This window comes from Cetorhinus maximus, chromosome 16 (assembly GCF_964194155.1).
Source record: "Cetorhinus maximus chromosome 16, sCetMax3.hap1.1, whole genome shotgun sequence".
Taxonomy (NCBI): domain Eukaryota; kingdom Metazoa; phylum Chordata; class Chondrichthyes; order Lamniformes; family Cetorhinidae; genus Cetorhinus; species Cetorhinus maximus.
Genome location: NC_135894.1, coordinates 14223293 through 14250676, shown reverse-complemented (window position 1 = coordinate 14250676; position 27384 = coordinate 14223293). Strand labels below are relative to the sequence as shown.

The 27384-nt window shown below is 41.2% G+C and overlaps 1 protein-coding gene across 5 annotated transcripts in view; it reads right to left on the bottom strand.

Moving 5' to 3' along the window:
- The window catches only part of LOC144691365 (cyclin-dependent kinase-like 5), a 185586-nt gene extending 158634 nt beyond the window's left edge, over positions 1-26952 (bottom strand). For all 5 annotated transcript variants that reach the window (XM_078559389.1, XM_078559391.1, XM_078559390.1 and 2 more), the window contains exons 1-3: positions 26881-26952; positions 15404-15637; positions 13083-13117 (exon numbers count right to left, since the gene is read on the bottom strand). In XM_078559389.1, the coding sequence (XP_078415515.1) occupies positions 13083-13117; positions 15404-15467 (99 nt within the window). In that variant the 5' untranslated portion in view covers positions 15468-15637; positions 26881-26952. The remainder of the gene's footprint in view (positions 1-13082; positions 13118-15403; positions 15638-26880) is intronic.
- Between the last annotated feature and the right edge of the window lie 432 nt (positions 26953-27384).

The following is a 27384-nucleotide window of genomic DNA, read 5'->3' as shown; positions in this document are numbered from 1 at the left end:
TACTTGATCTGGAAAATTTGGCTTCTAACAACCACAACAATCTTCCATTGTGCCAGGTTTAACACGAGTCACTGGAGAGCTTTTCAACTCCTCACTGACTTGGTAGCACACTCAGTGAGATACTGCCTTTGTCAAGGGCAGTTAATCTCCACTTGCCTTCAGATTTCACCTCATGTTCCTGTATCCTGACAAACCCCAAACTTATTACTAGTGAATAGATTATTGGCAAGTATGTGATGCTGGAAAATACTGTTGATCACAGCTGATAGAATTGGTAGGTTGGATTTGCGCTGCTTTTTGTTGTCATATTTTGTAGTCAATTTTCCAAATTGTCAGGTAGATGTCAATGTTGTAGCTGCACTGGAACTTAGCTTGGGGAGTGGCTAATTTTGGAGCACAAGTCATCAACATTACAGCCAGGATATTGTCAGAGCCTACAGACTTTTTAAAAAATTCTTTCATGGGATGTGAGCATCGCTGACAAAGCCAGCATTTGTTGCTCATCCCGAATTGCCTTCTTGAACTGCTGCAGTCCATCTGGTGTAAGCACACCTACAGTACTGTAAGGCAGGAAGTTCCAGGACTTTGATCCAACGACAGTGAAGGAACAACAATATAGTTCCAAGTCAGGTGTGGTTGGTGTGTGGCTTGAAGAAGAACTTGCAGGCAGTGGTGTTCCCATGCAGCTGCTGCCGTTGTTCTTCTAAGAGGTAGAGGTCACAGGTTTGGAAGGTGTTGACAAAGGAATTGTTTGGTGAATTACTGCAGTATATCTTGTGGACGCTGCCACCACTGTGCGTCAGTGGTGAAGGGTAGTGGATGGGGTGTCAATCAAGCAGGTTGCTTTGTCCTGCTTTGTGTCAAGTTTCTTGAGCGTTGTTGGAGTTGCACTCATCCAGGGAAGTGGAGAGTATTCCATCACACTACTGACTTATGCCTTGTGAATGGTAGACAGGATTTGTGGAGTCAGGAGATGAGTTACTCACCTTAAAATTCCCAATCTCTGACCTGCTCTTGTGGCCACAGTATTTATATAGTAATTCCAGTTCAGTTTCTGGTCAATGGAAACCCCCAGGATGTTGATCGCGGGAGATTCAGCTATGGCGGTGCCATTCAATATCAAGGAGATGGTTTGATTCTGTCTTGTTGATGAGGTTCATTGTCTGGCACTTGTTATCCAGGTCTTGCTACATATGGACACTGGTCTGACCTTAACAGGGTTTTTTAGTGAATTTAGAGGGGGTGTACTTTACCAATTCTGTAGAAGCCCCACTGTTTACACTTTCAGGTTGTAAAGAATCAGACAGGTTTTTTTTAGGTTAAACAAAGATCAATATAAGTTTATTTAAACTATTTCCTGATATTAAAAAAAGATGAGGTAAATCGCAACCACCATTCATACCTTACACACATTCGTCTGGGTCCACATACCAGTGCAGAATAAAAGGAAAGGCTCAATGACTTTTTACTGTTCGTGAAAAAAATACAACAAAGGAGTATATGGTTAGCTGTTCCTTGGCTGGTCATGATGCAGTGATTCACGTTGCGGGCATTATGTTAGTTACGTTCCTGGGTGTAGTTGTATGGTGCAGATTTTCACGTTTTATTCCCAAAAGATCTCGGTTTGCAGTAAATTTCTCTTCTCAGGATGGTTACTTTGCAAATCCAGGCAGAATACTTCCGAGAGGGAGGCAGACAGAGAGGGCAAATAGCTTCAGCTGTTTCACTACAGCATTGTCTTTTGATCTCTCTCCCCTGCTTGGTAAGCAATCCCTTGAAGTACTCTGCTGACTGTATATTCCAGAGAAATTCTATTAGTCCATGCTGTCAAAGCTTTTCATCTTGCACTCATCAGGACAATTCGTAGGAATGCCAAATTGTAAAGGGAACAATAATTTACACTGCATGAGAAGAGAGTGCTGATTGGTTGGTAAGTTGACTCGAATCGGTAGAGGCATTGCCATGGAGAATGTACCAGTTAACTGATAACTGATGGTTAACTGCCAAGCTTTGTTTAAATTCAAACCAGGCAGGTTGACTCTGATTGGTCAAGGCATTGCCCTGGAGAATTAACCAAGGAATGGCTGTCGCCTGTTTTGTTTAGTTGAAAAAAGGTGCAATGTGTGTACAGGTTCCTTCTGTCTACAAAGGACAGGGCGCTGTGTGTGAACATATGTAGCTTCTAGCACATGTAAGTGAGCCATACTGCGAGCCCAACTGATAAACTTAAATCGCTTCGACAGCATGTGTCTTTTTTCAACAACACTCAAGCTCTGTACTACCAAACGACTACTGATTCATTTGCTAGAATGGCTTTCAGTTTCTCAAATGCTATGTGGCATCCCTCTGTCCATACTACCTTCATTTTTTCTGTAATAGGTCTGTTAGTGGGGCAGCTATGGTACTGAAGTTAGGGACGAACTTGTGGTAAAAACCGCACATTCCTAGGAATCTCATTATTTCCCATTTTGTTGTGGGGATGGGAAAATTCACTACTGCCTGTAACTTCGCAGCTTTGGGCAGTACTTGTCCTCGATCCACCACATGTCCTAGTTAGGTCACCTGAGCCTTAGCGAACTTGTTTTCTGTGAGGCTGACCACTAGGTCAGCTGACTGTAACCTTTGGAAAAGGGCTTCCAGTTGTTCTAGGTGGCTTTCCCAGGTGTCACTATATACTCGTACCCAATTATGCAGTCTATCACTACCTGGTTCATCAGCCTTTGGAGGGTGGTTGGGCATATTGGAGTCCAAACGGCATGACCTGACATTGGAATAACACATCTGGAGTTATGAAGGGAGAGATCTGCTTCGCTCAGGTGGTCAAAGGCACTTGTCAGTATTCCTTTAATAAGTCTATCTTAGTGATGTAGGCTCTGTTACCTATTCTGTCTATGCAGTCTTCCAGGTGCGGAATCAGGTAGAAATCGGCTTTGTTTACTGCATTAATCTTTTGGTAATCAATACAGAGCCTTGAGAAGCCATCCGGCTTCAGCACAAGCACAACTGGGGAACTCCAGCTGCTGTTACTGGGCTTGATTAGTTTGTGGTCCAACTTATATCTGATCCCCTCTCGGGCCTGGATCAGTTTCTCTGGGCCTAGACGGTAGGGATTCTGCTTAACCGGGGTGGGGTTGGGGGTTGGGGGTTGCGGGGGGCGGGGGGTCTCTTTCACATCCACATCATGTAAAGATAAAGTGGTGCAGCCTGGCTTGTCTCTACAGATACTGTTAAACACGTTGAGCAGCCTTGTCAGGTCGCTTCTTTGTTCCAATCTAAATGGGTGAATAGGTGTCTAATTTCTCTAAAATATGCGTGTTTGTTAACCAAATGGTAAGGGCTTCAATTTGGGCCTCACCCAGGCCTCCTCCTAATTCGTCCTCACTGTGCCTCGCACCCTCCAGTTTTTTTTGCTATCTGGCAGACAGACCCTTACCTGCTTGTCCCTTTCCCAGCTGTGCTACTGTTTTAACATGTTGACATGACACAGCCTGTTTTTTCCTACATCTGGGGTGTCAATTAAATAGTTTATCTCCCCAATTCTCTTTGCTACCCTGTATGGGCCACTGAACCAGGTTTTCAGGGGTTCACCCTATATTGGAAGCACAGACTCCTAGCTGGAGGGTTTGGGCCTTGGTATGTCTGCCTACCTGCTTTTTCATAGTTGTTTGCAAGGTTTTTAAGCCATATCACAGGCTCTGGTTAGCACCGACGCAAATATATGGCTGTTATGAAAGTATAATAGTTTTCATAATATTTTTCTGGTTTATTGTAAAGTAGGTTATGGGTATGAGTGTAGATGGTTCTGTGCGATTTAATTACATTTGGAGTCAGGTGGACTGCAAGCTTGAAATTATCAAAAGAAGCTAGGTGTAGAAATGTACTTGAAATGCTAATGAGTAAACATGGATGCTTTCTTAACATGTAAGGGAATTTACATTTTTAGATAAGTGAAGGGATTGTCTGGATTTTCAAAGGGATGTTAGTATGTTTACAAGTAGCCAAATAAGCAAGGCTAAGGAGTGTCTTTATTTTTCCCAAAGCTTCCTGACAATATTGACAATATGAAAGTTTTTATACTATGGGAAAGGTATAGTTCCAAAGACATATGGAACAATTGATTTTACATATTAAAGAGAGAGAAACATATATAAAGGAAAATGTAGGTTATAGGGTGGGCCCATGTAAGATCTAACAGCAGTGTGAAACAGCCTCAAGGAAGCCTCCAGCCATTTGTGCATAAGTCTGCTATGTCCAGTAACTGAAGTTGAAGAAAACCACTTGGAATTCCACTGTCAAGTGGGTACTATGTTAACTTGCTGGCTTTTTTTAAAATCTAAAATCTATTTTGGACTGTTGCCTTAAAAGGGGTGTGTAATTGGGAGTCAGGTTAATTAGGATTTTTCAGAGTTGGTATAGTATTAAGTAATTGTACTTTTATGTATGTGCTTGAAATCTTCTATTTTGTTAATAAATATTTTAATTTTATTTCTAAAATCTTTAAAGGTCTTGGTGGACTCATAACTTTTGAATTCAGTGTATACATCTCGTAATACATACAAATTGCAAAACCATTGTGATAGCATGGCTAAGTTCCCTTGTGGATTTGGTCCGCCTGGTACACATCATCTGCCACGTCAAAACAACGTATAACATGGAGACCTCTATGTTCTAGAAATTTCACCTTGATTAATTTCAGGGGCCCCCTCCCGTGGTGTCCGTAAACTAATTCAAAAGGGGTGAACCCTTGGGTGAATCATTGTGTGAATCCCTGGTGGAAAACAGAAGAAAACCGAGTCCTTTACCCCAGTCATGGCTTACTCATGACAATATGCCCTGATGATTGTTTTCAGGGTTTGGTGGTATTGTTCTAAAACTTCTTGGGACTGTGGATGGTACGCTGAGGACTTTAGCTGTTACGTCCAGGTTACCCATGGCTTCCAGGAATATTCCAGGAACATGAAATTTGAGCCTTGATCCAACTGGATCTCGGTGGGCAGCCCACATTGGGGGAAAGAATTGTGTTAATCCCTCCACCATTACCTTGACAGAGATGGATCTCAGGGGAATGGCCTCTGGGATTCAAGTAGCCACATCCATAATAATAATATACTGGTAGCCCCCTTTTGTTTTTGGCAGGGGTCCTACACAATTCATGAGCACATTGCTGGAGGGTTCCTCAAAGGCAGGTATAGGAATCAAAAGGTGCAGGTCAGGTTGTGATTTCCTCACTACCTGACAGGTTTGGCAGGTTTTGCAGAACTTCACCAATTCTTTGTGGAGGTGAGGTCAGTAAAGATGTTGGCTTATGAGGGTTCGGGATTTTCGTATACCGACAAGTCCAGCCATCGGGATTTCATGGGCTAGCCTCAATATTTCCCTTCGGTACCTAGGTGGCACCACTACCAGGTGGATCACTGTACACTCCTTGTCAGCAGGTCTGTGAGGAGGTCTCCACTTCCTCAACAGCACCTCATTTTTAAAATAATAGCTCTCCACGACTCCCTCCATTTCAGCTTCAGTTTGGGCAGTCTGTGCTAACCTTTTAAGCACCAGGTCAGCTTGCTGAGCTACAACCAAGGAAGACCTAATCATTACATCCTTAGGTCTTCTAAACACCCAAAAAAGGTTTTGGATGACTAGATGGCAGGGTCATCTGTCTGCAGTGCTGGTTTGGCCATCTCTGACAGGGCTTGTTTAGCCATAGACTGGGTCACTATGCGGTCAAGAAAAATGCCAGGGACTTTCTCCCTCAGCTGCTCTGCCTCTCTGACCCCACTTGGCTTCTCTAAAACCACTGGGGATGCTACCACCTTTAATCCCGCCAGGTCATTCCCGAGGAGCAGGTTAAACCCATCCACAGATAAATTAGGGATGGTTCCCACGGTCGCTTGTCCTGAAATGAGGTCGCATTCCAGATGGACCCTGGATAAAGCTATGGGCATGTACTCTCCCTTGATACCCTTTACCAGCACTTGGGCCTGTACTGCACTCTCTGGGGGAAAGATCATGCCTCTTCTCAGAAGTAGAGATTGGCTGACCCTAGTATCCCTCAGTATGACTACGGGCTTGCCTCATTCAAGGGAAATGGGAACACCTTTCTTTCGGTCACAAACTCTTTGTAACTCTCAGGGACTTTGCTAAACTCACCCACACTCACAGGGGCACGTTTACAGAGACTTGCTGCTGCGGTCAGAGCCGTAGCTTGGTGTGCTATGCTCTCCGCCTGACTCCTTTTCTCTGCACAGGAAGTATGTGCCCCAATAAATCCTACAGGCTTTCCCCATAGCCTCCAGCAATCAGCACCAAGGTGTCCAGCCTTATGGTAATAGAAACACACAGGCTTCTGGCCTCACTCCTCTTCTCAGCACCATCCTTTATGGCCTGAGGAGGGCTCCCTGTATTCCCAGCGTCCCTTCTCTCCCATGGGTGCTCAGCTTCCTATCGCTCTTCCACCTCCTATCCTTTTCAGACTGTTGGGGGTGATTAAGGAAGGGTTTCTTTTGGGTTGAGGGCTCACGGGCAAGCTCCCATAATCATCAGCCAGGGTCGCTGCCTGCTTGGCCCTTGCCATTTCTGTTCCTCTTTGTGCGTTTTTAGAGGGAGAATGGTTTTTTGAACTCTTCAAGGAGCACTATTTCTCGAAGGTTTTCACACGTGGCCTCAACCTTAAGTGCTCATATCTATCGACCAAACACCAGCTGCTTAAGCCTTTCAAATTCAACGTACATTTGATCCTGCTATTTTTGGAGAAAATGGAATTTCTGACAGTACACCCTGCCACCAGTTCGTACGCACTTAAAATAGCATTCTTTGCCACCTCAGTTTGCCAAACTCTCATCAGGCAACAGGGAGTAAAATTTGTGAGCCTTGCCTGTGAGTTTGATTTGCAGCAGCAGAGCCCACTCTACTGGCCACTTTACTTGTTGAGCTACCCTTTCAAAAAACTTGGGGTTAAATGAAAAACATGAGTAGCGCGACACTCGGACCTGAGCTAAGGGTGCCTTCAGTGGGCACAGCGGACCTGTCCCTACGCAATTCGAGCATTCTCATCTCCATTTGGAAAGCTCACTCTTTCTCCCTTTCTGCTTTTCTTTCTTCCCTCTCTCTTTCTGCTTTTCTTTCTTCCTGTATCTCCCTAGCTTGGAATTCTAGCCCTGGCTGTTTCTGTCCTGGCTGTAATTATGCTAAAGCTAGGCTGTCTGTTGCAATTTCTCCAGGGTTGTAATCCAATTCTCTGGCTAGGAGTTTTAAAATTTCAGGTTTCCTGGCTTGTGGGTGAAACTCTAACACCAAATGCTTAGCTACTGTGTGTGTGTGCGTACGTACGTACGTGTGTACAAATGTGTGTGTGTGTGTACACGCGCGAGCGTGCGGAACTAAAGTGTAGCTAAGAATTTGGAGTTAGAATTTCGCCCAAAATCCAGGAAACCTGAAATTTTAAAACTCATAGCCAGATAGCGCACACGCACAATCTTTCTGTGAGAATCTTGTACTATTAACTGGGATGGGAGTAACACCCTCTAAATAGAATTGTTGATTTAAAGATATTCCAAACTTAACTCTGCTTAATATCTAAACCAATATATTTTAAAACCTCACAAGCCTGATGCCCAATTTTAAATTCTACTTGAAATCTTATTAATAACACATTTCTCAAATTCCACAGTACCATCCCATAAGAAATCATCAACATGCATCATGAAGATATCTGGAAGCTTTCCTTTTTGATATCAATAAAGCTTTTAGCTAAACACAATTGATTTTCAGCAAAACAATCTTTACACAATTTTTATAAAGAGTTACTCACAAAGATACACATTACAAAAATGTACATCCCAACCTACAGCCACAGTTCAAGTCAATGTCTATTTATAGGGACACAAGTGATTCACGAGTCCACAGGAATACAAAGCACTACGTTTAGCACCTTCTTTGTTGCAGGAGTTGCCGGAAAGATGACATGTTTAGACATCTTGTGCATTTCTTTTCTTTACCAACCGCTTGCATTCCAAATCTAAAACACTCTCCCTGCAACTTTAAAACAGTCTTAAAACCACTTTGGTCATCTCTTCCAAGATCTTATTTCTGGGCTCGCCATTCATTCCTTTTGCCTATTTGTGAAGCACCTGAATATTTCAGTAGGTTGAAAAGACATTATATAAATAAAAGCTATTCTTGCATGCATTCACGTTATGTTCCTCTTCTCCATGAATACACACTGATCACATTGCATCACATGGTTAGCAGTAAATAGCTGCAAAAGAATATACTGAAAACAATGGAAGCTCCCAGCCAACTTCCTCAGTTCAATCTTTGAGTCAATCCTGTCTCCTACCAACTACGTCAGAGTCTTCCACTTGCCAGATAGTTTGAATATTTCAGATAACACCCACAAAATAGCCAGATGTGAGTACTTACTTTTTATTACATTGACTACTACATCATCCCTCTTTCAGCTTTTAATATCTGAATGCTTGCCTAGCGAACCATTTGAAATTAAACTACATTTAATACATCATGTATAATTTACTAACCCTTCATATTGTAATAAATGAGACACCAAAATAAAGGCCCTGAATTGAACTCTTGTTCTTTATTACTTGTTTTCAAATTATAGAACATACAGTCAACAAGAAAGAGTCTAAATACCTCCTTTTTTCATTTAATGTGAAATCCCCATCATTAACCAGAAACCGCCTATATATCTGGGCCATAGAGCAGGTCAGAGGCTGGGCATTCTTCAGGGACTGACCTCTCTCCTGACTCCCCAAAAACTGCCCACCATCTACAAGGCACAAGTCAAGAGTGTGATAAAACGCTCTCCAATTGCCTGGGTGAGTGCAACTTCAACAACACTCAAGAAAGCTCAACACCACTGAAAAAAAACTCCCCTGATGGGCACCCCATCCAACACCTTAGGCATTCATTCCCTCTACCACCATTGTATTTTGGCTACATTGTATACAATCTACAGGAAGCAATATAACAACTCACCAAGGCTTCTAATGGCACCTTCCAAAGTACAATCTTGACTACTTAGAAGCACAAGGACAGCAGGCTCACTGGAACACAACCTCCTCCAAATCACAAGGCATTCTGACTTGGAAATATATCACCATTCCTTCACTGTCCATAAAGGAACACATTTTTTTAAGTCTAGTTACAATCTAGTTACAAGTTCATTATATGTTTCCACTTCCAAATAAACAAATGATCATTTTGACACAAGTTGGACAACAAAAGGAACAGCATCCTATCTTTGAATAAGGCATTCTGCACAATAAGGCTGGGTGCCTTAACATGGGCATTAATTACCTCAGATCTTAGCTATAGCTCCCTTAATTTTTTGTGGAGGGAAATCAAGAAAGTGGGGCAACACCGGTTGGTGTTTGGGGTGGTGAGCTCCATCAGACCATCATGTTGGTCTGCACCTCTGGGTGGTAACACATTTATTTCTTCTCCCAAGTTCCAGACCACTGGAGTATGCTTGCTTTGCCAGTTGTTTCTCATTTCTCCATTTCTACAAGCCTTTACCCTCCTTCCTCCTCAAATATTCAGAAATTCTGTTTCTCATAAAATCTCAACTTTAATTTGATTTCTCTCCTATTGCCTTGTGCTATTATTTCTGCCACCTAACCATTTCCTGTTTTCCACTAAAGCTCTTAGTAAGTCATTCTATTCTGTCTTTCATGTGTGCTTATTCCCCTTTTTTTATTTAAAAAAGTAGCAACATAAAGGTATAGTCGTTTGGTAGTACAGAACTTGAGTACTGCTGAGAAAAAAGACATTTTTTGTCTTTTCGTCTTGCACACAGCAGGACAATTCGCAAGAAAATACCAATGTCAGGGGAGACAACATATTTATACTGTATGTAAAGACAGTGCTGATTGGTTGGCAAATGGGTTCTGATCGGTAAAGGCATTGCCATGGAGAATGCATCAGTTGATGGTGACTGACAGTTAACTGCCAAACATTCTTTTAAATTTAAACCAGGCAGCTTGACTCTGATTAGTCAAACATTGCCCTGGGGTATGAACCAGCGAATGGCTGTTGCTTATTTTGTTTAGCTGAAACAGGCACAATATGTGTGCATGTTGTTTGTCTGCAAAGAATAGGGCCACGTGTGTTAATATATGTAGCTTTCAGTACACGCAAATAGGCCACACTGCGAGCCTAACTGATATCAGTGTAATTCGTAGCACACGGAGGGTTATTTAGAAAATGTTGTCCAATCGCAGAATCGCATCTAACGTTGGAAGCTGATTTTCTAAAATTTTGCAAGCATGGGCCGATTGGGTACAGCCCGTACCTTATCTGTTGCAAGCAGCGTAAGGGGCATGCTGTTTGATATAATCTGCCAGTCTTTGGGACATATGGCCTACATACCTAGTTTAACAGTGGCACTGAAATTCATAGACCATATTACTCATTCGTGTGATAGAACATCTTTTTGGCTTGATGGCAGCTTCCTGTTAGTGGTGAATACCACTCGTGTTGCTACTGAATAGTAGCAGCATGAAACAGCTAGCTTCACCTGTTGCTCAAATGTTTGAGATACCCTGCCCTTCCAAAGTATCTGAGGTAGATTGGGCACTTTTCAGGGTCGAAAGTGATGGCCTTGGGCCCGTTCATCAGTTTGCGCAATATGCAGTGTGAAATGATCTGATCAGAGTAGCCATTATCCCACAGGATGTCTTTGATGCACCTTATTTCAGCATCAAGCTTGCATGGTGAGCAAATGGCTTGGATCCTAATTATGAGGCTGCTGATAAGGCCAATCTTATAGCGGGTATAAGAGTCCCAACATGTGTATCAATCAGTGACGATAGGCTTGCGGTAGACTGTGGTAGGGAACACCCTGGCAGATTTCTCAACTCGTACGTCAAGGAAAGGGAGTTCATTTGCTCTGAATTTGAGCGCAGGATGGAGTACATTAAGACATGCAAGGAAGTTATTGAATGCAGCTGCAGATTTAAATATAGTAAAGTATCATGCACATATCGGAAATAATCAAGAGGTAGGTGGTTTGAGTGCCAGTGTGATGCTAGGTAGGTAAGTCGTATGTCCTGAAGACTGGCGTATTGTATCAAGTAGCATGTCCCTTCCGCTGTTCACAACCAGCAAGGTACAATTAGCCTGCGCTTTCAAAACTCAGAACAGTGTCCAACATTAAATGTGATTCCGCGATTGGACAACATTTGCTAAATAATCCTCAGTGTGCTAAGGATTACGCTGAGAGCCAATTTAAGATCATCGGTCGGACTCGCAGTATGGCGCATTTGCGTGTACTGGAAGCTACATATATTAATACACAGGGCCCTGTTCTTTGCAGACAAAGAATATGTACACACATTGTGTCTGTTTCAGTGAAACAAAATAATTAACAGCCATACGTTGGTTAATGCCCCAGGGCAATATCTTCACCAATCAGAGTCAAGATGCCTGGTTTAAATTTCAAACAATGTTTGGCAGTTAACTGTCAGTCACCATCAACTGGTGCATTCTTCATGGCAACATGTCTACCAATCAGATTCCACTTGCCAACCAATCAGCACTCTCTTCTCATGCAGTATAAATATGTTGCTTCCCCTGGCACTGGTATTTTCTTGCAAATTGTCCTGATGAGACAAGACAAAAAGCCTCAACAAAAAAATCTCTTTTTCCAGCAATCCTCAAGAATAAAGGGAAGTATGTTCATTTGCAATATCTCCCAGCTCTGATAAAGGATCTGCACCTGAAATAGTAACTCCTCTGTTCTGTTCTCTCCACAGTTGCTGCCAAACCCAAGTGCTTCTAGCATCTTTTTTTTTTAACAGATTTCCAGAATCTACAGTAATTTAACACTGAGCCATGTCTCTTAAAAATAAGGAACAGAAAATGCTTCCAAACGATATATTGTTTTGCTCAGAAACCTACAAAATATAGGAAAATGAGACATGGCTTTGTGCCCATGGCCATCATCCAACTTAACTGCCGATCTCTACAGCTCTGCTATAGAAGGGTGCTGAGTGGGGGGGCCAAGTAAGCCATGAGTAAAGACTTCTACTTTACCAGGATGACACTGATTGCAGATGACAAAACTCACACCCAGTAATGACACTCACAATCATAAACAATTCAAACATTTTACAGCCACTGGCAGCACATATGCCCTTTTTCATAGGCCTCATGATCTGATACCATAGTTTGCCATATGCATTGATCAGATTCAATGTGATTGCATCAGTATGTGAAGCACTATTGTAGCATGAGTACACTGACAACCACGATGACACGGCATAAAATTCCCAGGTTGCACCCCTTCCCATCAGTGCTATTAGATGTCACAGTTCCAGCTGGTAAAAATGTGCATCAAGTCAGCACTGTCGCAGGGTCTGGGCTAAAGGTAAATGTGGTTTAAAATTAAGAGAGCAAGTCATACTGTGCTATTCGCATACATATTGTTGTTATGACAGGTTGGGACCTGTCTATCATTGGGATATTGCAGAGATAAACCTCACTAAAAAAGTCACCTCCTCTCCAATTCTGTCTTATGAAATTATTAATTTTCCTTTACTTTAGTGGAAAGGAATAATAAAAATAGAGGCAACCAAACAGCTAACAACAATTTTCCACTCCACAAGCTGACCCCACTGAAGTTGAAGATAACCCCCATGGTGTTTCTCCAGGGAGCCTTTTAAACTATACATTAAGCGGTATTAAAAGTATCAGGTAAACAAAAAGCAAAAGTTTTCAATTTGTGATCTCTTGATCCTGCAGTTTGGCTCTTAATTTATTTTCTTCCCTCTAAAGTTCTTCATTCCCAACACTACCCAAAAAAGGCAATTAGACAGATTTTGACTTTCACTTTCATCTTGCGTGTCAAAATTTCCTGAAATTCAATACAATTTCATCGCTGATAATGGTAAAATTTAACTTTAAAGAGAACTAGCTCATTCTGTACATTAAGCATAATTACATAAAATAATTACATCGTTACTGGATGGATTATACCAATAGAGCAGTTGAAATGTGGATTTCAAATTCTAATGGCTATAAAGTTTTTTCGCCCAAAAGACTCAAGGCTCAAATAATCTACTAACCTTGTGCCTGCATTTTAGTACCACCCCATAGGCTCCTGCAAAAGAAGAAAAAAAATACCTTCGGTTATTGAAATCAAACATCTTAAACATCTATTTTTTCCCCCTTTTCAATCCTTTACTGCAAAGGGACTGCCTTATTGCCAGGTTCCAAAGGACATTGATCACGTTCCAGCATATTGCCCAAGTGGCATTATACATACAGCAGATTAACATTGAAGTATTCAATCTCAGGCAGCATCAGAAGCAAGCCCAATCTTGTTCTTGTCTGATGTCGATACATACACTCCTCGTAGGGCTACCTGAATTGCGATCAGGAGTGGAACAGTGGCTGATGTATGCCTGGCTATTTCAGAGGTACTGCACCCAATTCTTGCCCTGATTGAGATCTTCCAACAATGGAAGATCAGGAATTTAGCCTGAGGCATTCTTTGTTTGTGTGGTTTAGCTTTTCAATGGGCAAACATGTTTTGTGTGTTTTGGGAGGAAAATTACAGGAGGAAGATCAAAATGATAAAAGAACCTTTAATTGGGACAAAGATACCTGTTTCTTTATTGCTTTTCAAATTCTTGTCAAAACACAGAATTTAAATTCATAATCACTGAGTTACTCAACACATCTTTACCCTTCTGAAGTAAGGAAAATTAAATCAATTAGACAGTGCAACAACTTGGATTATTTTCATGAACTCAGTCAATTCCTGAACTGCACTGACATAACTAAGCAGGTCACCAAACAACAATGTAAGAAATAGCCCACCGGAGCTCCTAGAAAGTATCAAGATATTTTATGGGAGAAGAAAACTGGAGTATATGGAGTAAAACTCCTCATAAAATATGAAATTTATGACCTGAATTAACAACGACTTCATACTCATACACACATATAAGCTTTTAGTGAAAAACAAGCTTAAAAGTCATTAAACCCCCTGCCCGCCCAGCCCCCCCACCCCCCCAAACAGAACATCAAACTAATTTCGGGAGCAGACTGTAACTTACTTTTTAAAAAGCAGTAATTTAGAATTAAGCAATCTTTAAAAACCAATCACATCAATTTGCCATCAAACAAAAAAAAACCCCATTTAAAATATAGGTTCAAATTCTGAACACAATGGCTGAATTTGTTCGACCAGAGCACCTCACTGAGTGGTTCTATTTGTTACACTTCTTCCCCTCATCCTTCAGCTTGAAAAATACTTTGCATTATTCTAACAATTTATAATGTCACGACAAGGTCAAAGGGGCATCTGGGACCTTAGTGAATCTCCTTAGCCAATGAAATTTAAGGGTACAGAAAATAACAGAACGTAACGAGAATCACAGAATTTTTAGTGCTGAAGGAGGCCATTCAGCCCATCATGACTGCACCAGCTCTCTGAATGAGCAATTTACTTAGTGACATTCTCCTGCCTTCCCTTCATAACCCTACACATTTTCCTTTTCAAATAACAGTCTAATTACCTTTTGAATGCCTCGATTGAGCCTGCCTCCCACACACTCTCATGCAGTGCATTCTGGACCCTGACCACTGCATGAAAAAGCTTTTTCTCATGTTGCTTTTGCTTCGTTTGCAAATTACTTTAAATCTGTGCCCTCTCATTCTTGATCCTTTCACAAGTGGGAACAGTTTCTCCCTATCTACTCCATCCAGAACCCTCATGATTTTGAATAGCTCTACCAAATATCCTCTCAGCCTTCTCTGCTCCAAGGAAAACAGTCCTAACTTCTCCAATCTATCTTCATAACTGAAGTTCCTTATCCCTGGAACCATTCTTGTGAAAGTGCAGAAAACACTCTCCTATGCCTTCACGTCCTTCCTAAAGTGCAGCATCCAGAACGAGACACAATACTCCAGTCGAATTGGATGAGAGAGGAAAACGACAGAAATGAAATGTAAGCAAAAATTTTTTTTACTCTCAGAACAATTTGCTACCTTCAACAATGAGATTATATTTTCCATTGTTCCCTCTTTGAGCCTATGAGTTTGAGTGGCAATGCAGGAGTATAAATCTTATCATTAAATACTAGCCAGTGAGTTTATTTCATTTTAAAAACACAAATGGGACAATATAATGAAAGTCATGGGAAGGTGGACGATGAGCTCTGGTTTTTACAAGGCACCACAAATCACCCATCAATTTATGGCGATTTACAACTAATGTTGTATCTCTTCTGTGACACAAGTGACTTTCATTTACAAAACTAATAACAATGTGCACCTTTGCTATTATTTTATCCAACAAATTCTGGGAAAATGTGTTCATCTGGAGTATGTTATGTCAATATGAATATTTGTTCACGTCAATCGAAACTCTCAAACTTACCTTCACCTACAATTCCAAGGACTTCAAATTTATTCATCACATCACCAATGTCAGGAATCTTCATGAAGACAAATTTCTCTGACAACTATGATCCCAAATCACATCATAGTTATGGATATTAAAAAGTAATTTGCTGCAGGCAGGTATTGTACAGTGTCCATAAAGCCACGAGTTCCAACAAATCAAATTCACATCCTTCATGCTTGTCATAATCTAGTCACAATGCCGTCCCATCTGTAAGAAATAATGTTTGTAATTACCAATTCTGAAACTATTCCTCGGGTACAAAATCCTATTATCTAGGAAGAGATAAGCTTGTGTTTACTAATCTTGTTCCAAAGAAACAAGATAACATTCCAAATTGTTCTGCTCTGCCCATCTATGTTTCCCTTGGAAATCCTGTGTTAGACTGATGCTGATTGGCCACGGATTCAATTTGTTTTAATCAAATTTCAATTGATTCCAAATTGTATTAAACATGACAACATGAAACAATATGAGGAATAACACACATTCTATCTGACATGCATGCCAAAATGCTTAAGTTACCTGAAGGTCTTGCAGCTTGGACAAAAGCTGGATTTCTTGTGCATGATCAACATAGTCTTTATTATTTGTACTATATGGAAAACAGTGAATTTCCATAATCCTTCATCCAAAATAACTCGATATTACCCAAAGTCCAACATCATTCAACAGTTTTAGCATTATATCAAAAACATGCTCCTGCAGGTTCTGGCAGGGGAACATGGGCACGTGGGATGCAAAGAGGCATGAAAACAGCATTTTATAAATGCTGGTAGACAAATTGAATTCAGCTGACTAGTCCCCAAAGTGTCACAGTAAATCTATGATATCATCCGAATTTGCACTACTGCCAGAAAATACAGTGGCATCCATCTAGGAGCTTCTACTTACTGAGTTTGATTGACAGTGCAAGTACATGTAAATAACTTGACATGAGGGATGTCTCAAGGTGTCAAAAGTAACTACTGAAAACATCACATATTTAATTTTTCTCCTTCACTAAGCCATAAAGATGGTCAAATTAATATTTAATAGACAGCTGATCATAACCCCTCTGTTTTTACTTGTCCATCCTCTAGTCACTAGAGTCTAGTGATCCTTCATGAATGATGTTTCAGATAAATTGAATCCATGGCCAATCAGCATCAGTCTAACACAGGATTTCCAAGGGAAACGTAGATGGGCAGAGCAGAAAAGACAATTACAGTAGGAAAGGCAGAATCTATTAATTTTCCATTTTGTTACTTATGTTCATTATGAACTGTACTGTTACCAAACACAGAAGGAAGAAAGTGAGCAACTGGTGGCAAGATATTCCATAACGTAGTCCTAAAGCATGGAAATTTGACTATCTACCATTGCTTCCCCATCTATAAGGTACATTTTCTGCCATATATGTATTCTTTCAAAATACTACATATGGCACAAAAATGCTTTCTGTATAAGCATTCTCAAAGCGGCTGCATTTATTGTTACATCCAGCATTTATTCAAATACATGACTGTAGCAGTATTTGCAGAATCTGTTATTTTTTGCCAAAGCAATTTTAGGTGCTTTTTACTTCCTGATTTGCTGGGTTTGGATACTTAAATTTAATTGGTTACCTACCTGCTTGCTGACATCACTGCAGCTGCACGCCAAGACATGCCCTTGATTTAATACCAGATTTAAATTGCCATTGGGAAAGGGGAAATTGCTGCCACAAAAATCATTAGATCTTCGTGGGCAACTTTTTTTGAGGTCAATGGCAAACATTTTGGACAGTCTTGTCCTCCATTTTCCCTATTCCTTTCTGACAAGTACAAAATTCTTCACTGCACCTCTGAATGACACAGCCAACATCAAAGACTCATGCTGCAGAGAAATAAGGATTTTTGTATTTATAAAACAAAGTCTCTACATATTGAGGTTGGTGAAACTTCTACTTCAGCAGAGAGCATGGAAATTTATCTCAAGATTCCTTCCGATACTTTTTGTTCTACAACTTTGGGGTTACTTTATAAAACCATACAATTTTGATAAATACAGTTCTTTGCATTTTTTCCAATTAAGGCATCTGATGTGGTTCTGTATTTCAGCCAAGATACCATAGCATATAATCAGCAGCCTGAATATTTTTTTTTACATCTGCTTACACAAAAGCAGCCCCATCAGTGTTGACATCTTTCATGTGGTTCACAACTTCCCAATTATTTCAGCAGGGTGGCAGTTCGCACTGGCCATCATTTCTTGATCATGTGACTTGGATAATGTAATATCACAAAATTTGCACAAGCAATTGGCGGAAGCCACAGTATCCAGTATGTGGAAAATTACAGCTGGAAGGTTTGGTTTCTATCCGTAGATATAACAAAAAAACACAAGTAGCAATTATACAATGGACAGATGTTCTCCACATTATATATGTACTGCAAAACACGTTCACTAGGATTTAAATGTGATTTTATAAATACACTACATAAATTGGCTTTACAATTTTCTCTCACCATTCAAATATTGACGTACAAATGAATTTTAATGGGAAACTCCAACAAAATTAAACACAAGAAGTGGAGATTCAAACACATATTTTTAAAAATCTTTTACAGCTAGGGTGCAAACACATTTTTTTTCTATTATCTTGTACTTAACCTTTTATCTAGGCCCTAATTTCTCTCTGACCCAAGTCTAAGCATCAAGAGCTTTGACAGACAAGTATGAAACATTTTTACTGATCTAAACACAAAGACGTATATTCCATATTTTTTGACCCCCGCATGATTAAGTATGGAGAAAATATTTACTCCTCCTTATGATCATTCATTTTGGTCCTATGATTTTAAACATCAGATATTTAGTACATAAACAGTAATACAACTTTAGTAGAACATCGGAATGAGAAAATGTATTTTATCCTGAAACAGGAGGGAGGGGCTCTATGCTCAAATGCTTAAGAGAATATTGCAACTTGTATAATTAATTAAAATTTATTTCAATTTTTAACAATTTAATTGACAGGTTCCCAGTTATAGAAACGATTCCAAATCCATTTTTTTGAAAATGCAATTTGTACCTGGCCCACTAACTGACAGAATTGATGGCCGATGTTCTTATGATTTCAAAATGGTATTATTTACTCTGTGCGTTCCTTTCCAGTGCAGACCGCTTGATCGGCACCCCATTCACCATCTTAAACATTCATTCTCTCAACCACTGACACACAGTGACAACAGTGTATATATACCATTATCAAGAGGCACTGCTAGAAATTCATCAAGCCTTCTTCAACAGCATCGTCCAAACCCACGATCTTTAACACTGAGAAGAACAAGGACAGCAGATGCATAGGAACACCATCGCCTGCAAGTTCCCCTCCAAGCCATACACTGTCATGATTAACAACTATATTGCCATTCCTTCATTGTCGCCGGGACAAAATCCTGGAACTCTCCTCCTAACAGCACTGTGGGTGTACCTACAGCAGTTCAAGGTGGTGGCTCACTACCCCTTCTCAATGGCAATTAGGGATGGGCAGCAAATGCTGGCCTAGCCAGAGATGCCCACATTCCGTGAAAGAATAAAAGAGCATCAGTTGTCATTTCTGCTGTTTTGTTTTATCACTCCTCCAATTTAACAGCAAGAAATATTCAAATAACCTATACAATAAATTAACTGTTAGATTGCTGGCAGGTTTGGGAAAATTCACATCTCACTGAGTAAATCATTGGAATCCCAGCATACTACTGTAATACTGAAAATAATGTGGTGCAGTCAAAGCCAAAGTCAGAAGTTGCTTTATTAGAAAAATACTAACATTAAACTACAAAATAAACAAAAATTACAATACTTCAATTGTCACATTATATTTCTTTATAGCATCACCCCTCCAATTTGGATTTATTTCTATCCAATTTTATCTAACCTTTTTTGTCTTTATCAATTCTGTTCTGGCTCACATCAATTTTAAGATAGAAATAAATTTTTCATTGGCTGAAAACAACCTTTAAAAACTAGTTTTCCAGTCGATTCAAAAGTGATAATGTAATTGTTCATATAGTTGGAGGTCAATGGAGAGTTTAAAAAGCTTGATGCAAAAAGGAGGATGACACAAAGGGCAGAATATTATGCTCGGCGTGCAGGCGTGCGCCCGACCTGCCTGAACGTAAAATGACGCGCAATGACGTCAGGCGTGCGTCCCGACGTCATCGCGCACTCGCACGATATTTCATTCGGCGGGCGTGCGCCAGAGTCGGCTGCACGCCCACCAATAATTAAAAGGCCTATTAAGGCCATTAACAATCTAATTAAATTCAAATCTATGCTGCCCATCCAACCTTATGGTTGGCGGGCAGGCAAAAAGGCCAAGTGGCCTTTACATTTTTTAGGAAACCTCATCCACGAGTTAAATAAAAACTTTATTTTGGAATTAAAGACATGTCACATGAGGGGGCATGTTTTATTAAATTTACACTGTCTTTATTAAATTTTTTTAAAAGACGCTTCAATCTCCTGAAGCAGCTCCGTGCCTCAGGGAGATTGAGGCGTTCTTTTGCGCGCATGTGCGAACTGCACGCCAGGCCTGGCTCTCCCTCCTCCCCCGCTCAGCACTGCCGCTCGCAATCCAGGCAGGGCAGGCCTTAATTGGCCCGCCTGCGTGAAATCGCGGTGCGGAGCCCATCGCAGGCAGCGGTCGGTTTCCCGATCGACCCCGCCGAGCACCCCCACCAAGGGCAAAATCCTGCCCAAAGAGTCTACAGAGGGATATAGACAGGTTAAGTGAATGGGCAAAAACTTGGCAGATGGAATATGATGTGGGGAAATGTGAGGTTATGCACTTTGGCAGGAAGAATAGAGGAGCTGAATATTATTTAAAATGGAGAAGACTGCAGAAAGCTGCAGCACAGAGGGATTTGGGGGCCCTTGTGCATGAATCACAAAAAGCTAGCAAACGTTCAGAAGGGAATAGGGAAGGCAAATGGAATGTTGGCCTTTATTTCAAAGGAATAGAATATAAAAATAGGGAAATCTTGCTAAAACTATACAAGGCACTAGTTAGACCACACCTGGAATACTGTGAACAGTTTTGGTCCCCTTATCTAAGGAAAGATGTACTGACCATTGGAGGCAGTCCAGAGAAGGTTCACTAGGTTGATCCTGGGTATGGAGGGATTATTTTATGAGGAGAGGTTGAGTAGGTTGGGCCTGTACTCATTGGAGTTTAGAAGAATGACAGGCGACCTTATTGAAACATATAAGACTCTTAGGGGGCTTGACAGGGTAGATGCTGAGGTTGTTTCCCTTGTGAGAGTCCAAGACCAGAGGGCATAATCTCAGAGTAAGGGGTCGCCCATTTAAGACAGAGATGAGGAGGAATTTCTTCTCTCTGAGTGTAGTAATTCTGTGGAATTCTCTACTGCAGAGAGCTGTAGAAGCTGGGTCGTTAGGTATATTCAAGGCTGAGACAGACAGATTTTTAATCAGTAAGGGAATCAAGGGTTATGGGGAAAAGGCAGGAAAGTGAAGTTGAGAATTATCAGATCAGCTGTGATCTCATTGAATGGCGGAGCAGACTCAATGAGCTGAATGGCCTACATTAGCTCCTATGTCTTATGGTAAGTGAGAAGACTGAAAACTCTTGAACATTTTTTTCTAATACTAAATTTTGTCTTCTTTTTTATTTATAAATTGGAAAATCTATTATTCACGATTTTTACCCAGTATTTATTTTCTAAAATAAGCTGAATTTTTTTCAGGAAATTTAATGAAACTGTAAATACAGAGCCTCATAGATCAATTACTCTGCAAAGTGGTAAATGACTACAGTATACCAGCCTCTGGAAGCAACTGGTAAATAACTACTTCCACATTCCTGATTTTGCTGAAGAGTTGCAGTTATTTTGCTGAAAGAACAAAATCTTCATACACTAAGGAGTTTAACCTTGTCAGAAGGCTGGTTTAAAAAAAAAGTCAGAATATCTTTACAAGAGAATTTATTTAAGTTCACATTCCTGATAGAATAACCTTATATTTTCAACTGCAGCTAACGCACTCATAATGTCAAATTGATATGAAAAAGAATATTTATATCATTCCTTTTTACTGCCCCATCACCAACATTACCTGTCTAAGGGGACAGGCAAACAAAGTTATTTACATGAGCACTGCAATGGCTAAAGAATCTTCTAATTTTCTCCTCTTTACTGTAGTGCCTTATCTCATTGCAATACATGAAGTTTAAGCATTCTATTTACAAGGCAGTATTTTTAGTGCAACTGCCTTTAAGAATAAATAGGGCAATGTAACATCTGCTCTCTGATTAATGGCTACTGGATGGTTACATTCTCTGCAGGGTCTTAATTAATGGGCATCAGTTTTGAATTATATTTACAAAAAAATTGGTTATAATTGATCTCAAAAAAACAGCTATTAAATCTTGTACATAACATATTCTCTGTTAAAAACTCTGAAGTTTACAATCCTAGAATAATCAAAAGATTTTCTCTCAGATCAATAGATTTTTATTGGATGAGGGCATCATGAGTAATGGAGCAACGGCAGGAGCTAAGGTACAGTTAATCCATGATCTAAGCAAATGGTGGAACAGGCTCGAGGGACTGACTGGCCTATTTTGTTTCCTAAGTAGATCACAACCTTATTCTCCAAAACAACATCAACATTGAACTTCCTACTTTGTCTGCAGCAGTAATTACTGCTGATATCCAAAAGGAAATGGGTACATGAGATTACTGGAACGAGCACATAATATCACAAATGTGCTTTGCCAGATTCATAAACTGTGTAAATCTGACAATGTAAAAAGAATCAGTGGGACATTCTTTTGATGCCACTTGCTTTTCTTCTTAAAACATTGTTCGGGGAAGGGGGAATTTCATCTTAGATGACTGTGCTCATGATGCACTTCATCCCATCATCCTTCTCAATTTCTTTGCAGCCTTTAAATGGCACTCCAAAACCCCTTATCCATTGTCCAGCTGTGGATCAAACCCTGTCTGGTTCCACTCTTCCCTATCCAGTTATTGCCACATATCCTGCAGTGATTTCTCTGCTGATCACCATACTTACCACTGGAGTTCCCTCGAGGCCCTATCCTGAGTTCTCTCCTATTTCTCACCTTAATGGGGCCCCTCTATGACATCCTCCAAAATCATAACATCAGATTCCACATGCATGCCAATGACACCCAGCTTAACCTCACCACCACTTCTCTTACTGCCCCAGCATTGTCAAAATACTTGCCCAACATTCAATCCTGGATGCGCCAAAATTTCCTCCAAATAAATATCGGGAAGGTGGAAGCTATTGTCTTTGACCCTCACCACCCTGGTCCTCCATGGCCCTTCTCTATCTCTGTAACCTTCTCTATCACTACAAACCTCAGAGGACTCTAGGACTTTGTTTCCTCCCACCTTAGTCTCTTGTACAGCCTTCATTTTCTTTGCCCCACAATTGGCGGGAGTGTCTTAAGCCAACTAGGCCCTGAGTTGAGTTCTCTCCCTAAATCTATGACCTGTCTCTCTATTTCTCCTTGATCAAGACATACCCTAAAACTTATCTTCTTGACCTCACATGTCCTAATATCTCCTCCTTTGGCTCGATGTCAATTTTTGACTGATTACGCTGCTTCGAAGCACAGAAGGATATTTTACTATATTAAAGCTGCAATATGAATGCAAATAGTTATTTCTGTACCAGGACCAGTTTCATGGCATGACCTTCGGGGATTATGTGACTTAATTAAGCACCAGAGGAGGTTAAATAAAAAGATGCACAAGAGAGCAACTAGGTCAGATAAAAGCAAGCATCAAAGAAATTAAACAGTAACATAAGTACACAGCAAGGATCAGAAAGAGAAATTAAAATTTCACGAACTACACAGGAGTTTTATGAAATCTCAACCAGGGAAAAGCACTGACTATAATTTTTTTAAATCTACATAATCTCAAGAGTTTCATCACCAATTGAAAATATTTGTATTAGAACTGTAGCACAAGTATTTTAAGAGCAAAACATTTTGGTGAAAGCTGAAATGCAACTGCTTCTAGAGAACTCCACTACTGCCACACCCCGCCCCGGTTTGTTTCTGTCTACTTCAAGGACTGAAGGATTACCAGGACCTTTGAACAGCCACATTTCAGACTTGACCAGTTGTGGCAACATGTTTGAATCACTGTAAAAGAGTTTAGATCATCCTTGGCAGCTAAACTTACATAATTTCATAAATATGCCTACCATTTTACAACTAACTAAAATGTAAGTACTTGAAGCTGATAATAATTGCTTTTCCCCAAATAAATTTGTAGCATAGGTCTGCTCAGGCTTCACCACTCACTCCCTCCAATCCTATCTTTCAGCTGTTCCTCTTTGTCAGACCTTACACCACATGAAGTCATAATCGTAGAGTTGTAGCACAATTACTGACAGACTAGCTTTTCTCTTTCCAACTGCAGTGCAATTCCAGCATTCTGTATGTTAAGTATTTGTTGAAGTTTCTACTTCCATCTATCTCTCTGGATTCTGTTTTAATGGGTATTAAGGAGATGGTAGCAGGACATTTAGAAGACCAGAATACTATCAGGCAACGTTAGCATGGTTTTGTGAAAGGGAAATTGTGTTTGACAAACTTATTAGAGTTCTTTGAAGATATAAAAGCAGGGTGAATAAAGAGGTACCAGTAGATGTAGTGTATTTGGATTTCCAAAAGGCATTTGATAAGGTGCCACATAAAAGGTTACTACACAAGATAAGAGCTCATGGTATTGGGGATGCTACATTAGCATGGATAAAGGGTTGGTTAACTAACAGGAAATAAAGAGTTGGATACATGGGTCATTTTCAGGTTGGAAAACTGTAACTAGTGGAGTGCCACAGGGATCAGTCTTGGGGCCTCAACTACTTACAATATATATTCATGACTTCAATGAAGGGACGACATTGTGGCTAAATTTGCTGGCAACACAAAGATAGATAAGAGGGCAAGTTTTGAGGAAGATACAAAGAGTCTGCAAAGGGATAAGGATAGGTTTCGTGCATGGGCAAAAATTTGGCTGATGGTGTGTAATGTGGGAAAATGTGAGGTTGTCCACTTTGGCAGGGAGCATCAAAAAGCAGAACGCTATGGTACAGAGGTATCCGGGTATCCTTGCACAGGAATCACAAATACTTAGCAAGTACAGCAAATAATTAGGAAGGTAAATGGAATGTTGGCCTTTATTGCAAGGGGGTGGAGTATAAAAGTAGTGAAATTCTACTTCAGCTGTACAGGGCATTGGTGAGACCACATCTGGAGTACTCTGCAGAGTTTTGGTCTCTTTACATAGGAGGGATACACTTGCATTGGAAGGAGCTCAGAGAAGGTTCACTAGGCTGATCCCTGGGATGAAGAGGTTGGCTTACGAGGAAAGGTTAAACAGGCTGGTCCTGTACTCACTGGTGTTTAGAAGAGTGAGAGCTAATCTTATTGAAACATATAAGGTTCTGAAGTGGCTTGACATGGTAGATCATGAGAGGATGTTTCCTCTCATGGGGGAATTTAGGGAGCACAGTTTCAAAATAAGGTGGTCTCCCATTTAAGACAGAGCCAAGGAGGAATTTATTTTCTGAGGGTTATCAGTCTTTGGAATTCTCTTCCACAGAAAGCAGTGGAGGCTGGGTCATTGAATATATTCAAGGCTGAGTTAGATATTTGATCTACAAGGGACTCAAGGGTTACCGGGGGGTGTGGGGCAGACAGGAAAGTGGAGTTATTATCTTATTGAATTATGTTATTGAATGGCAGAGCGGGGGGGGGGGGGGGGGGGGGGGGGGGTCAAGGGACCGAATGGCCTCCATCTGCCTCCAATTTCTTATGAATGGCCTTATTGGGCTACTTCACCTAATTTAGTTTAGCCCAACCAGTTCTGGATGGTCTTACTTTACACACATATATTTACTTTCCCTTACTCCTCCAAATCAAACAGGAAAAGTAGAGCCTGGGTGAGCAGTGTGTTACCACTCCAACATACTGTACAACACTTACTGCTTAACTGTATAGATTCCCAATTGTGAGTTTACAAGGAAATAGAGTGCTTATAGAAAGATAAACAATGAATCAAATCACAGAAGACACTGTCAAAGATCTCTTTGAAAGGTCCTTGACCTTTAAACACTAACCCTTGTATCCCCCTCCATTGATGCCCCCGACCCACTAAGTTTTCAGCATTTATCTTTTCAAACCTAAGATTTACTATTGGTCAGATCAAGAGTGAGATAAATACAGAAATAGAAGTAGGTCATCTGTGTGGCTGGGATGGTGTGCAGAAGAATTTCTAAGCACAGTTTAAATAGGGCATCGCCATCTTTAATTCTGAGTTAAGTTGTACCTATGCAACAAAAAGCATACAAATGATGGAGTTACTAAAGGAAAAGAGCTAATCCTAATCAGGCCACATTATGCTTTCGAGTTTATTTTACCACGAATCATAAAGGATATCAACAATCTTCTCTGATAAGACGGCTATGAGGTCATTTTCTTTAATTATTCTGAAACACAATGACAATCAGCATCCAATCTACAATTATAAGCATATATATCCTGAGTTGTTGATTTCATGACACCTCCACAGGAGCCCAAAATAAAGCTAGGCAGTATATAAACGAATGGTAACTCAATCCACAACTTCAATGGATTAAGAGCTGACATTTATGTGTATGGTTTTGGAAAATAGGTCAAATAATTTCCACTCAAATAATTTACATCACTTGCTCTTAAAAAAAGATACACAAAGTAAATGTCACTTTATAAGCAATAAGATGCAAGAGATAAAAGTATACCCATTCAGATTACTTTAAAAAACAAATTATACTAAATCGCACTCGTTATGGTTCCAGAAACATAGAGAAATATTGAGCAATGGATACTCTGCAAATGCATGTCAACAGGTGAAAGGATTCAGGTTAAAGATGGCAATTGCATTGTTAGGAATATCAATTATTCGAGCAAAATCATTACAAATCAGCGCGTGAAAAACAATTTACATGAATACCACCACCTCCACCCTTCCCCTCCCCTCAAATGCTCCGTCAGGACAGCCCCTGGAATCCCCATCTTGCAGTTGCTCCCTTTTTTTTGCTGTTGGCTGAAGCTCCGGCTCCTGCGCGACCTGGAGTGAAGGAAGCCGACAGGTGAGGGAGGGGGCGCGAGGCTGATGGTCGCCCGTCCGCCCGCCCAGGGCGCAGGTCCGGGAGCTCGAGCTGCGCCGTGCCGCGCGCCATACCGCCTCCTCCTCCCAGCCCGGCGCGAGCCCCAGCATCGGCGGTTGGAGCTCACTGTCTAATATCGGCGATGGCGGGGGGGACATGCGGCTCACCCGGCCACCGCGAAAAGGGGGAGGGGGAGGGAAGGCCGTCTCCACGGACCCAGCGACCGCTCAACCGAATAGTCCCAGTCCCACCCCTCCCGAGCCCTCACTCACCCGCAGTGAGAAGCGCTCCGCTCCGTAGTACCGACTGCTCAACGGAATCGCCATGTTCCACTGCGTAACCACGACGTCAGGACCAGTGCGTACACAGATGACTCAGTCCGTTGGGCGGCTCGAGGTGGCGCGGGGGAGTCTTCACAGATTTTACCGGTCAGCAGCCCGCCCCCACACCCCAGCAGCTGGACAGGGACGGTCACTCGGCACTCCCCTCCCTCAGCCCCAACATCGGAACGGTGGCGGTCGCTCCACGTTCCCCCACCCATCCCGGGATAGGGGCGGTCACTCAACACTCCTTCACAGTCCCGGGACAGAGGCGGTCACTCACCTCCTCCCGGGGGCAGTCATTCAGTAACAGCACACCCCCCCCCAATACTGGGACAAGGGTGGTCATTCAACACTCCCCACAGCCCTTGGACAGGGACGATCACTCGACACCTCACAGCACTAGAACAGGGGTGGTCACTCAACACCCCTTGGACAGGGGAGGTCACTCACCCT